At 36.6% G+C, this 14,185-nt stretch overlaps 1 protein-coding gene across 1 annotated transcript; it reads right to left on the bottom strand.

The window, feature by feature from the left end:
* Window positions 1-5,127: 5,127 nt before the first annotated feature.
* LOC103985855 (uncharacterized) lies at window positions 5,128-13,947 on the bottom strand. The gene is made up of 5 exons (XM_065109301.1): window positions 13,686-13,947; window positions 13,233-13,604; window positions 12,701-13,162; window positions 5,839-6,246; window positions 5,128-5,768 (listed from the first exon to the last, which is right to left on the bottom strand). The coding sequence occupies exons 1-5, from the start codon at window positions 13,827-13,829 to the stop codon at window positions 5,247-5,249; spliced, it is 1,908 nt and encodes a 635-aa protein (XP_064965373.1). The 5' UTR covers window positions 13,830-13,947; the 3' UTR covers window positions 5,128-5,246.
* Between the last annotated feature and the right edge of the window lie 238 nt (window positions 13,948-14,185).

Raw genomic sequence — 14,185 nt, 5'->3', positions numbered from 1 at the left:
TCGTAATGATTCGACAGATGCATCCTATTGTTCCGCATTTGCTTTCGATACGTGCCTCTTCCAGTTTCATTTTTTTGGATATTGAATTCATCTCATTTTCTTATTTCAATTGAGCTATATGTGATTTCTTGAAATCCTTGTATGCTCTTGCTTTTGTTTTCTTTCAAATCTGAATGCATTTGTGAAAGATTATGTTCGTATCATATTGACTCGAAAGGGCATATGTATATTTTGTTGTTCCGCATGTGCTTCTGATATATGCTAATTTCATTATTCATACTATCCCTTTGTACTCTGGTGTTTGTGGGATAAATGTGAACCTTTACCAGAAATGGTAAAGGGAGTTATGCTTAGAGACCGCGATACTCTGCCGGTCCCCTATGACTTCACTCAGACATGGGTGGATGGAGCTTCCACACGTGGGAGACTTATGTTTGGTGGTCATTCAAAAATGGATGGACCATATTATGTTATGATCCCACTTCACCTTCTATGTGTTTGATATGATATCCAAAGCTTTGGCTATGTTTCTATGCATGCTTTGGATAAGAATGAAATGAATGCATCGTCATGTGACATTGAAACTTCTCTTCATGTTTTGTTCTTTGATATGTTTCTGAAATGTTATAAGTCATTGTTATACCTTGAAAACTACCATATGTCATCGATATGCTCCTTATGCCAATGATATGCTCCAATTACCTTTCCTCGATTGTATGAACAAAATATGCTTCGAACGATACGACATTGTAATTCTACATTCAAACAAAACATGCTACTGTTTCATCTTGTATCTCTGCTTTGTATTTCGATACCTTATTTGTTTGAAACCTGTCCTCTTTGCTATGGATATGTTAGTCATTTGCTGAGCTTTATATGCTCACCCCGTTGCTATATAAATTTTTCATGATAGCTTATCACTCGCTAAAATATGTAAATTGGGTTGAGGCAATGGAAGGCTAGAAGATTTTGGGGCAAATATTTTATACTTGATAGGTTGATGTTGTATAAGTTCTTTTTGGGTATAATGAAATATCAATGACAAATCTAGATTAATGTATCTTGTAAATATTTGAAAAGTACCTCTTATGTCAGGATTTTAGAAATGTTAAGTTTAAACTGTGTACTAATATAAACATGTAGTACATATTGGTTTTGTGATTGCATTAATTATTACGCTTATAGATTTATGACATCGTTATGGTTTAGTTAAGTTGCTTTTGGATTTTAAAGAATCATGTAATGACATGATGTATGATTATAAACTGCACAGGTTTTGTTAATTGTGGATTGTAGAGGTGAATGACTTGAATATTTTTCTTAGTGACCTCAAATGTATGATTAGATCCTGGATTGTTTGTTGAATTATAATTTTATCAATCTTGAGTTAGGTTCACACCTCCTGAATGAAAATTAAATTCGGAAGGGGCGTGACAGGAGCTGCCCGAGGGGGGGACACGAGGGGGACGATGGTTTGCATCATCCCCGTGAGAACCTGAACTTGGTGTGTTAGGCTGAGGAATGCCTCAACGAAGATGGAAGGTTGAGCGGTAGCCATTCCCATGGGTGATAACCCTGGGTCCGTGGATAGTTGCCAATAGCGCCCCGGGGTCACCAGGGAGCCATTCGCCACCGGCTCAAGGGGAGGCGAGAGTCATTCCCCAAGCCCGGGAGTCGAGTGGGCTGGGAGGCGCTCATTGGCCAATTGTTCGGTTATGTTGCTCGGCTGGGAATGATCTTGGGATATCGAGACCCTCCTTCTAGCACCAAAATGATAGTGATCCTTTACGTCGTAGTAGAGGGTGTTAGCATGGCTTGGTTCAGTCCCGGGTGCGCAAGATCATCCACGTTGCGCTCGGACGACGAGGATCGTCATCTGGTAAGGTCGGGTTTAGCCTCTGGCTTGAAAGTCTAGAAACTCCCATTAGCTGGCCGCTTGCCTCACTATCATCGGTCCCTACACACAAGTCGGAGTCGGGAAGGGGGCTTCCTATTTCGACCCCTTCGAAAATTTTGTTAGAACTGGGTGGAAAATGAGCCAAAGACCACCTGTTGTCGGCCCTGCGATGGGTTTTTATCCCTCTGCTGGGGACCAGCCATACTTGTCATATTTATGATTACCGACCCTCCAGGCGGCGGACTTACTCTTGGGGCAGATCTTGGGCATCTTCGACATCACGATGTTGTGCAGTGATGTTGTACTCTGTGCCATCCCGACCTTTACGAGATGACGCTGTACTTGGTCAGCACCGTCCTGATCTTTGTGGGATGGCGCTGTGCTTGGTTGGTGCTGACTCGATCTTTGCGAGATGACGCTTTACTAGGTCGGCACCATCCGACCTTTGAGGGACGACATGGTATTCGGTCAGTGTCATCCCGATCTTTGCGGGGCGGCACTGTACTCGGTCGACGTCGTCCGACCTTTGCGAGATGGCATGGTACTCAATCGGCGTCGTCCAACCTTTGCGGGACGACATGGTACTTGGTCGACATCGTCCCGATTTTTGTGGAATGGCACGTTACTCAGTTGGTGCCATCCCGATCTTTGTGGGACGACGCTGTACTTGGTCGGTGCTGTCCGACCTTTGCGGAACGGCATTGACCGGGGGGTTCGGTCCGTTTGTTAACCTTGACGCTGATGTGGTTGTGCACAGTGGTTGGAGGGTAGGTAACCAAAATATGCCCTATCAACCATCCTAACCTAAAATCTTAAAATTAATATACCCAATCTACAAGCATCAGAGATCTGAATCAAACCTAACCTATAGGTTAGATTCCTCTACTTTCTGTGTTGTATACATGGAGCCTGAGTCATAGTTACATGGAGCCAGAGTCATAGTTACAATTTGATATTTAATATAAGACAAATACTCTAGTGTGTGATCATAACTATTTCCGGGCTTTCATACTCATCAGAAGTGACTTTCAATAGCTAATCTCTCGTTCCCTCTAACCAGATGTTTGCTTCTCTTCGAGTGTCTCTTTGATGCTTTCTGTATCATTAATTGAACTCGCGTCTAACAGTGCCATGGCTCTCTCATCATCAGCTCTCGCAATTTTGACAGTCTTTTTATGCCCAAATGATCAACAGATTACTTTCGCTTGTGCCGTCGTAAGAATATTGTAGATTCAAAACATAGTTAAGACTGCACTGGAATTAAACTTGTTCTTTTAATTTCTCGATATGGATGATTAGCTCTCATGATGACCCGATAAGGACCGCTGCAGACTGCAGTAGATGTAGAGAAGCTTCATTTCTCGTTTGAGAATACGGAGGCTCCTGAAACCAATGGGACCAGCTGATGTAGAGGGACGGAATGGATGGCCAAGCATTCACGGTGTCTTCTGTTTTCTTGTCAAACACAGGTACGAAGCTTAGGAATATATTTGAACTCAAGCAACAGGAAATTAAGTTAAATTTGCACTGTCTTCTTCGACCTTTACCGATAAAGTCTCTCTTCAGCACCTTCTTGTTATTGATATTTTTGTGTCATATCCTAAATTAAAAAAATAAAAATATTATTTTATTATTCATAATTTATAGAAGAATTTTTTAATTTAAATTAATATCTTTATAATATTAAATACTTTTTCTTGTCATGAGTGATAAAAAAAATTTTCCATTCAAACCTCATATCTATTATAAAATAGTATATTACTTTAAAAAATATAGAATAAAAACATATCAATAGCCATATATATTGATTGCAACTTTGAAAAATCATGAAAATAATTTTTAATATTCGTGAGACATATATAAATATCAATTATCTAATATAACATGATAAAATATTAATTTATTATGAAACATATATATTAGTAAAATAATAATAATTTTTATATAGTAAATAAAATTATGCATCAATCATATATAACACTTGCATATATGCATACATAATAATAAGATAACAAATGTGTATATTATACCTGTGATACACTCTCCCAATAATGGATGAAAAGATATTTTATAGGATGGATTCATTCCAACAATGAACGGAGAAAACTCCTATTGCACTCTCAATAGCAGATTAAGTGGTATTAATTACCCAACTAAGTAAGGACATATTTCTCCTAATAATAGATAAATAAATTATTTAACCGTCATGTTTAAGGGGTTATTAATCCTCGAAGGGAATCATCTTACTTGCCCTCGATAGATATATAGTCAACTATAATTATTCATTTATATTTATCCATTTATTCATACTTGCATCCAAGTAGTATGGTAAAATATTATGAGAAACTATACTTAATATATGATCTACTAGACTAAGATAATTGGTGGCTTCATATTGTAATAACCCATAACTCCTTTTACATATTGTACTTCTAACGTCGACCACTCAACATAGCTATACTATATGGTAATAATTATATTAATATCATAAATTTAATTTAAAAAAACTAATAATTATTTTCAAATGATACCTTTAAATAAAATTCTTCAACAATCTCTCGTCTTCAAACAATTAAAACTCAAATTGGAATAGCCTAATTGATCTAAACTAAACTCAATTCACTTAGGACCTAATAGAATCAACCTCAAATCATTATAAAACTATATTGCTCCCCAGTTAATAAAAATTTGATCCCAAATTTGATATAAAAATGATATTAATTTAAGTATTCTATACAAAACATTTCATCTTTGTGCCTCGGAGTTTTCTGCTTTCTGCCACAACTTGCTGGAGTTTGCCCGCCGGCAAACACAAGTACGAAGCTTTCTGAATAATTAGAACTCGAGCAACAGGAAATTTAAGTTCAATTTTCACTATAGCTGCTGATATTCTCCGACCATTTTCCAAATAGTCTCTCTTTCCCAACTTCTCGTTCATCTTTTGAGTGCATGAGTTTGACGTTTGATGAATGTGGTCAAGTGGGTCTGTATCATGTCGTACATGAGCTGTTCATGGGTGCCTCATTTTTCCAAGGTCCCTCCAAGATCTTACGAATAATTCATTATAGGAAGTCTTCTCTTGAGTCAAGAGGGAGAATGACAATTATCCCCCTTTTCTTTTTGTTCTTAATTTTTAATTATTATTGTTTCTCTTCCTTCTTCTTTTTTTTCTCCTCTATTGCTCGTCGGTACTAAGTATAGGCTAAAACATTTCATCCTGCAACTTTGCTTTAAACTGATACGGGGAGCATTTATAATTGTATGGAACACAGAAGTGATACATGGATCGACAAGTATCTCACTCGAGTTATGAATGCACAGAAACCTTGGTCATCTTACCTTGTTCACTTCAGTGCTTTGTGGCATTGTGCTGCTTGGTGGCAGTGTCGTGCAAGCAGATTCCCTTGACCGGAGGCCATGCAGTCGTAGTAGCATTTGATGTGCCATTCGAGTTGCTAACCTTCCAAGCTTCAAGCACACATCTCAGGTCTATGAGCTTAGCTTTCATGCTGGCACAACAGTTCGCATGAACCGTAATCACTTTCCTCAAGTCCTGACTCATTTGACAGAACCCACTAAAATAGGCAGTCTCCAGGTACCTCACTTTCAGCCCCAGCCGCGTGAACGCTCCCTCCTTCTTCATCTTCTGCAGCACATCTTGTTCTTTCATGCCTTTCGAGTTGTTCCTCCACGCATACCACTCGTCGAACAGTGCTACGGTCTTCTTGTTTGCTGTCACGAAATAGAAACCGGTGTTGAAGTTGGAGTTATTGAATGGTTTGCCGTAGTAGAAGTCACTGCTCATCTGAAGGTCCTCTCGATCACGAGACAACTGTGAGAACGGATTCCGTAGCCACATGACATCCATATCCTGATAGCAAAGACAACATAAGAAATGTCGCAGTAACATACAATCACTAGGATGGCTTACTATGACTTACGGTGAAGATGAAGCTGTATCCGCGCCGGAGGACATCTCCGAGGAAGAGAGTTCTTCTCCACATCATGTTGTTGAATGCATCAGACATGTAGAAGACCTCCTTGGAGAAGTCGACGCCCTCGGTTACGAGATTGTAACAGTGAAGCTCCAGGGTGCGGCATCTGTTGAAGGCCCTCTGGTCGACGGCGACGAAAAGAAGGTGGTCGATCAAGAATTCGGTGTCCTCCCCTTCTCGAAGACTTTGCAAGAACAGATCCAGCATCGCGTTCTGCTCCACGTACGCCTTGTTCAGTATCGCGATGATCAAAGTCCTGTTCTCCATGGCGACCCCCTCTAGTGCTGCTTCCAGTTCATCTTTTCGGGTAATCTCCGTCTGACCACACGCAAAATACAAGCTAGTTTCTGAGCTCTCTGTGCGTACTGTTCAGCATATACTGTGTGTGGATTAACTTACAGTATTTGCACCATGTTGCAAGCGGAAGAAAGCTGTGGGTACTCCAAGCGGCCATAAGCAGGCATAGATGACGACCAAAACGAGAAGAGGGGCGACGACGATGGACGCGGTGGCACGGTAGGCGATGGCGCCGGAGAAGCTCATGGCAATGATCGAGGTGCAGGGGAGATCGGAGAACTCCACTCTGATCTGTAAAGATCAGCAGCTCAGACTCCTCCTACATCGACACGCGGCACATGGATAAGAAGCTGTAACCACCACGGAGTCCTTTCATTCAATTGTTTAGGTATAAGTTGGCGCCGGTGATCGAGAAAGGCTGTAGTTCAAAGGTGACGTGCCTCTTTTGGCTTCTTCTTTCCATCGAGATCTGAGGCATTTGACGATCCAAAAACTGGGGGCGGACAGATCGACGAAGGCTTATGGACTGTTGGTATCACATAAGCATCTCCGGTGTTTACGTTTGTGGAAGACAGGAAGTCGGGTTGGGAGTTGGTGGATTTTTTAGTGCCTTGATCGTTACCATTTCTACTGCTTTGCATGTGCAAAAGCAATAATTATGTGTGTGTATATACATGTATTTATACATAAATACTTATATATATACATATATTTATACATATATATGTACATATATGTATATATATACATGTGTATATATATATATGTATATATACATACATGTATATATATATATATATTATTTTTTTATAAATTTTTATTATAAATTTTTAATATGTTTGATGAGAGATTTTAAAGAGTTATGACTTATAATTTTATTATTATTTTCGTTATATCGATTCAACTCTTGAAATTTCAGCTCTCTTTTATACCGATTCAAGTCTTTGAAATATTTGCTCTCTTTCATATTTGGTCCAAGTTGGGTTTCTTTTTCTATCACATTCAAAATGACTCATCATTTTCTCTTGTAACCTCTTGCCGATTGTAAAAGTCTATTATCGATCACCTTCGAGTAAGGATCAGTAAAAGACTCCAAAGTTCTCCTCATGTTTCCTTTTCTGCTCTTTCGATAAATCTTTTTTTTTTCTTTCTTCATTTTTGTTTTTATGTTAGTTTTCATTTTACTTTCTGTTACATATTTAGCTTTTACAGTTCTAATATTGAAGTATGAAGATAAGATCCAAACCCAAAAACTTAGCTAGTACAACCATAAGACTATTAATTTATTTATTGGTTAAATTAGTTAGTACCTTCAAATACGATAATAGTATTTATATGTGAAAATCTAAAGCTTAATGCGATGATGTACAACCATAAGACTATTCCCTTCGAGTTTTAAAATCAATAACATAAATAAGATTGTATGCATTTACCATCCTAACCTAAAATCTGAAAATTAATGTACCCCATCTACAAACATAAGATTTGAATCAAACCTAACCTATAGGTCAGATTCCTCTACTTCCTGTGTTGTATATGTGGAGCCTGAGTCATAGTTACAGCTTGATATTTAACATAAGACAAACATCATAGTGTGAGATCATAACTATTACCAGGCTTTCGTACACAACTGGAGTAGCCTTCAATAGCTAATCTCGTTCACGCTAACTAGATATCTACTTTTTTTTTTAGGCATCTACTTCTATTTCATTATCTACAAAATATACTTATACAATAACTATAATGTATCAATTAATAAGATTTGTCCAAAATATGAGCCTTAGTCCAATTCAACCAACCATTTTAATGAGTAACAAACTAACTTGAAAAATTTATATAACAACAGAGTAAGTGACTAATATATCTATATAACGAGAGAGAGTAGTTCATACGAATTTAATATTAAGGTGCAAAGCAGATATACAAGAATTCATAGATATTTTTTTATTAGATACAAAAATTCATAAATGTTATTTCATTTTAATCATACTTTGTTCATAATATTGGAGTAAAGAATGTTTAGAGTATATCAATAACATAAAAAATATTTCTATATATATTAATGACGTAAGAAATATTTATGAGTATATCAATAACTTATGAAATATTTAGGTACATATCAATGACGTATGAAATATTTAGGCGCATATCAACAGCTTTCAGCACTTCACTTTTTTTGTCCGCTTTCTTTTTTAGTGAATGACCATACCCTATGAAACATTTGTATTCTCCTTTAGCAGGCTTTAAAATAAGGAAATAGGATCCCAATTAGTTCCATACCACTGAAAATTCACATACTGTTATCGGTGCTCTTCTAAAAAATAGCCCAAATCGATAGAAACCATATTGCATCATTAACAAAACTTTCTCAAAAATATTAGAAAAGGTGAGACATAAACTTATTTTTGATACCTTTCTCAGCAACAGAGACATCAATATCATGTGGCTGAGGAATCAAAGAACAAGCTGACATAGACCCACATTCAATATGCCATGTATATAGCAACTCGGAAATGCATCAACCCTACCACTTAAAGACCACATTTGTTGACTCTAAGTTGTAAACCACTGCATCGCCTTGACATAGAGATCCGATCTCACTTCGGGCCGATCGCTTGACGACGCGTGTGTGTATGCGCTAAAATACCTGACCCACAGCCGGTTCAATCGGCCCATATCTCACAACATTAGCCGGTCCATTAATGATGGGTTCAATGGTGACACATACCCATTCATGGCTTAGTCTTGATCTCACGGCACCTTTGGAAACTTAGGTTCTTAAACCAACTCCGTTGGCCGTCGGCTCCTAATTAAGCATGCACCGGAATCAAAGATCATATACCTATCACATTAATTTAGGTGATTGCCTCATTATCTTTGGTATCTTTGGGAATAAATGTTATATAGTCGCATATTGGAAGGTTACCAGTAGTAAGTGCGGATGATTAGTAGTGAAGTTAATCCATCGATTTCTTTTAATTTCTCGATATGGATGATTATAGCTCTCATGATGACCCGATCAAGAACTGCTGCAGACTGCAGTAGATGTAGAGAAGCTTCGCTTCTCGTTTGAGAAGACGGAGGCTCCTGAAACCAATGGGACGGAATGGATGGCCAATCATTCTATACAAATCATTTCGTTTCTCTGCCTCGGTGTCTTCTGTTTTCTTCTTGCTTAACTTGCTAGAGTTTGGCTGTGGCTGGTAAACACAGGTACGAATCTTAGGAAGGAATGGAATATTTTTGAACTCAAGCAGCAGGAAATTAAGTTCAATTTACACTGTAGCTTCTGGTATTCTTCAACCTTTACTAATAAAGTCTCTCTGTCAACTTCTCGTCGATCTTTTTGTTTCATATCCTAAATTTTTTTTATTATTCATAATTTATAGAATTTTTTTTAAAATTTAAACGAATGTTTTTATAATATTAAATTTTTTAATTAATAAATATATATTTCTTTTAGGGTCACGAGTGACAAAAATAAAATAAAATTTTCATCCAAACCTCATATCTATTTAAAATAGTAGATTACTTTTAAAAAATATTAAAAAATACATAAGTAATCATATATACTAATAGTAACTTCTGAAAAATTATAAAGTTAATTTTTAATATTCATGAGACATATATAAATATCAATAATCTAATATAACATGATAACATATTAATTTATTATGATATATATATATATATAAGTAAAATAATAATAATTTTTATATAATAAATAAAATCATGCATCAATCACATATAAATGAGATACATAACAAATGCGTATATTATACCTGATTATACACTCTTATAATAGCGGATGAAAAGACATACTTTATGGGATGGATTCGTCACAACAAATGAAGACAGCTCCTATTACACTCTCAATAACATATAAAGTGGTATCTGTCACCGAACCAAGTGAGGATACGTTCCTTTCAATAATAAATATAAAAATCATTTAATTATCATGTTTAATGGGTTATTAATCCCCGAAGAGAATTGTCCTACCTATCCTCAATACTCGATAGAGAAACATAGTCAACCATAATCATTCATTTACATTCATCCATTTATTTATGCTTACATCAAAAAAAATAATATAGTAAAATATATTGAGACACTATGATTAATATATGACCTACTAGACTATGCTCATTAGTGACTTCACATTTTAATAGACTCATTATTTCTTTTATAAGTTATACTTCCAATGCAGACCATTCAGTATAGTTACATATATTACAAGGTAATAATCATAATAGTATCATCAATTTAATTTAAAAAACTAATAATCATTTCTAAATGATACCTTTAGATAAAATTCTTAAATTTATCAAATAATAAATATCCAAGGCATCAATCTCTCATCTTCAATCAACTAGAACTCTAATTATAATAGCCTAATTAATCTAAACTAAACTTAATTCAATTATGACCTAATAGAACCAATATCAAATCATTATAAAACTGATTTGAAATCATCCAAAACTGATCTATTTTATATTTAACTAATCTTAATTAGTTCAAGTAGGTTAAAACTTACCAAGTTAGTCTAGAATCAACTTCAATCGACTTAAACTAATCAAACATCGATTCAGTCAACTAACAAGCTCAAATCAGGAAATTAGATTATATCGTATTTGTAATATCCTAGATTGAATTGACTCATCTAAGTTTTGGATGGGTCACATGCACTATACATGCCTATCTCAGGTAAAATATTAGGTTGAGGTGCAATGGACTAAATAAAGGGATAACCACATATTTAGGCTGGTCACATAATTGGGTGGGCCTGGCTTCACGGTATATGTTGAGCCTCACTTACAAATTAGGTTGATTTTTACTATTAAACTGGGTCATGCTTAGCTCATGGGTTGAGTCTTGCTTAACCACATAAGTTATGTCATTTTTAATTAAATAGGTTGAGTTGTACCTGATCATATGGATTGAATCATACTTAGCTACATAAGTTGGGTTATGCATAACCATAAGTGGTTTAATCATATTTTGCCATGTGAACTAGTATGGCCAATCAACTTAGCCCAAACTCAAATTTTTAATTTTACAATATTTTAAAAAATATTTTAAAATATCATAAAATGTAAATTAATCTCAAATCTATTTTTTTATAAATGAACTAATTTGGATTTATGATCATAAATTTAAAACTAATTAAATCATAAAAAATCATACATAATTTTTGAAGCATAAATATATCTAATAAAATAAATTAAAAATATTATTAGATTAACTCATCATTCTAATATTATAATTTAATGACAATTATTTATAAGTATAAAATATAACATTAAAATAATTTTATGAATCATAAAAATTATAATAATTTAAATATCATAGATTTTAAAATATAAATAAAAACTAATAATAAAAATAGAGGATCCTATCTCTTCTCGGAAAATCCTTTTCTAATCCTCCTACTACCGAGAGGATAAAGGAAGGGAGAGCAGGAGAGATGAGTTTTTTTTCTCAAAAAGATAAATAATAATTTATTTTTTTCTTTAAAAATTTTTAATTTATTTTTATACACAAAGATAAAATTATAATATATACTTCTTATGGTTCATACACAAAAATAGAATTCAAATTATTTACTTTCTAAAAATACATCACTCATTAGAAAAATAAATAATAATTTAATTAATTGATAAAATTACTAATTTATCCATGAGATTAAGGAAATCAATTTTAATTATTTCCTTAATCATATTATACAAACAAGAAAGTTAATAATTTAAATAAAATAAAATATTTTTATGATAATTAATTTATATTAAGGGAGAAAAATATCATGCATAATTATATTGCTCCCCACTTAATAAAAAATTGATATAAAAATGATATTAATTTAAACATTCTATACAAAACATTTCATCTTTGTGCCTCGGAGTTTGCCCGCTGGCAAACACAAGTACGAAGCTTTCTGAATATATGAGAACTCGAGCAACAGGAAATTTAAGTTCAATTTGCACTATAGCTGCTGATATTCTCCGACCTTTTCCAAATAGTCTCTCTTTCCCAACTTTTCGTTCATCTTTTGAGTGCATGAGTTTGACGTTTGATGAATGTGGTCAAGTGGGTCTTTATCATGTCGTACATGAGCTGTTCACGGGTGCCTCATTTTTCCAAGGTCCCTCCAAGGTCTTACGAATAATTCATTATAGGAAGTCTTCTCTTGAGTCAAGAGTGAGAATGACAATTATCCCCCTTTTCTTTTTGTTCTTAATTTTTAATAATTATTTTTTCTCTTCCTTCTTTGTATTTCTCCCTATTGATTGTCGGTACTAAGTATAGGCTAAAACATTTCATCCTGCACCTTTGCTTTAAACTGATACGGGGAGCATTTATAATTGTATGGAACACATAAGTGATACATGGATCGACAAGTATCTCACTCGAGTTATGAATGCACAGAAACCTTGGTCATCTTACCTTGTTCACTTCAGTGCTTTGTGGCATTGTGCTGCTTGGTGGCAGTGTCGTGCAAGCAGATTCCCTTGACCGGAGGCCATGCAGTCGTAGTAGCATTTGATGTGCCATTCGAGTTGCTAACCTTCCAAGCTTCAAGCACAGATCTCAGGTCTATGAGCTTAGCTTTCATGCTGGCACAACAGTTCGCATGAACCGTAATCACTTTCCTCAAGTCCTGACTCATTTGACAGAACCCACTAAAATAGGTAGTCTCCAAGGCCCTCACTTTCAGCCCCAGCCGCGTGAACGCGCCCTCCCTCTTCATCTTCTGCAACACATCTTGATCTTTCATGCCTTTCGAGTTGTTCCTCCTCGCATACCACTCGTCGAACAGTGCTATGGTCTTGTTGTTTGCTGTCACGAAATAGAAGCCGGTGTTGAAGAAGGAGTTATCGAATGGGTTGCAGGAGTAGCAATCACTGCTCATCTGAAGGTCCTCTCCATCACGATACAACTGTGAGATCGGATTCCGTAGCCACATGACATCCATATCCTGATAGCAAAGACAACATAAGAAATGTCGCAGTAACATACAATCACTAGGATGGTTTACTATGACTTACGGTGAAGATGAAGTTGTATCCGCGCCGGAGGACATCTCCGAGGAAGAGAGTTCTTCGCCACATCATGTTGTTGAATGCATCAGACATGTAGAAGACCTCCTTGGAGAAGTCGACGCCCTCGGTTACGAGATTGTAACAGTGAAGCTCCAGGGTGCGGCATCTGTTGAAGGCCCTCTGGTCGACGGCGACGAAGAGAAGATGGTCGACCAAGAATTCGGTGTCCTCCCCTTCTCCAAGACTTTGCAAGAACAGATCCAGCATCGCGTTCTGCTCCACGTACGCCTTGTTCAGTATCGCGATGATCAAAGTCCTGTTCTCCATGGCGACCGCCTCTAGTGCTGCTTCCAGTTCATCTTTTGGGGTAATCTCCGTCTGGCCACACGCAAAATACAAGCTAGTTTCTGAGCTCTCTGTGCGTACTGTTCAGCATATACGGTGTGTGGATTAACTTACCGTATTTGCACCATGTTGCAAGCGGAAGAAAGCTGTGGGTACTCCAAGCGGCCATAAGCAGGCATAGATGACGACCAAAACGAGAAGAGGGGCGACGACGATGGACGCGGTGGCACGGTAGGCGATGGCGCCGGAGAAGCTCATGGCAATGATCGAGGTGCAGGGGAGATCGGAGAACTCCACTCTGATCTGTAAAGATCAGCAGCTCAGACTCCTCCTACATCGACACGCGGCACATGGATAAGAAGCTGTAACCACCACGGAGTCCTTTCATTCAATTGTTTAGGTATAAGTTGGCGCCGGTGATCGAGAAAGGCTGTAGTTCAAAGGTGACGTGCCTCTTTTGGCTTCTTCTTTCCATCGAGATCTGAGGCATTTGACGATCCAAAAACTGGGGGCGGACAGATCGACGAAGGCTTATGGACTGTTGGTATCACATAAGCATCTCCGGTGTTTACGTTTGTGGAAGACTTTCCTGTCTTCCACAAAAGTTGGGTTGG

The sequence above is a fragment of the Musa acuminata genome, chromosome BXJ2-5 (assembly GCF_036884655.1).
Source record: "Musa acuminata AAA Group cultivar baxijiao chromosome BXJ2-5, Cavendish_Baxijiao_AAA, whole genome shotgun sequence".
NCBI lineage: Eukaryota > Viridiplantae > Streptophyta > Magnoliopsida > Zingiberales > Musaceae > Musa > Musa acuminata.
This window is presented reverse-complemented; position numbering and strand designations above follow the sequence as displayed.

What these genes read in the sequence shown, in the direction of transcription:
- LOC103985855 (XM_065109301.1), bottom strand. Translation starts at nt 13,829, where the DNA reads ATGAGCTTCTCCGGCGCCATCGCCTACCGTGCCACCGCGTCCATCGTC. An exon ending in TGCAACATGGTGCAAATACG is followed by an intron (nt 13,605 to 13,685) that starts GTAAGTTAATCC and finishes GCGTGTGGCCAG; the next exon opens with ACGGAGATTACCCCAAAAGA. An exon ending in CTACGACTGCATGGCCTCCG is followed by an intron (nt 6,247 to 12,700) that starts GTCAAGGGAATC and finishes GTACGCACAGAG; the next exon opens with AGCTCAGAAACTAGCTTGTA.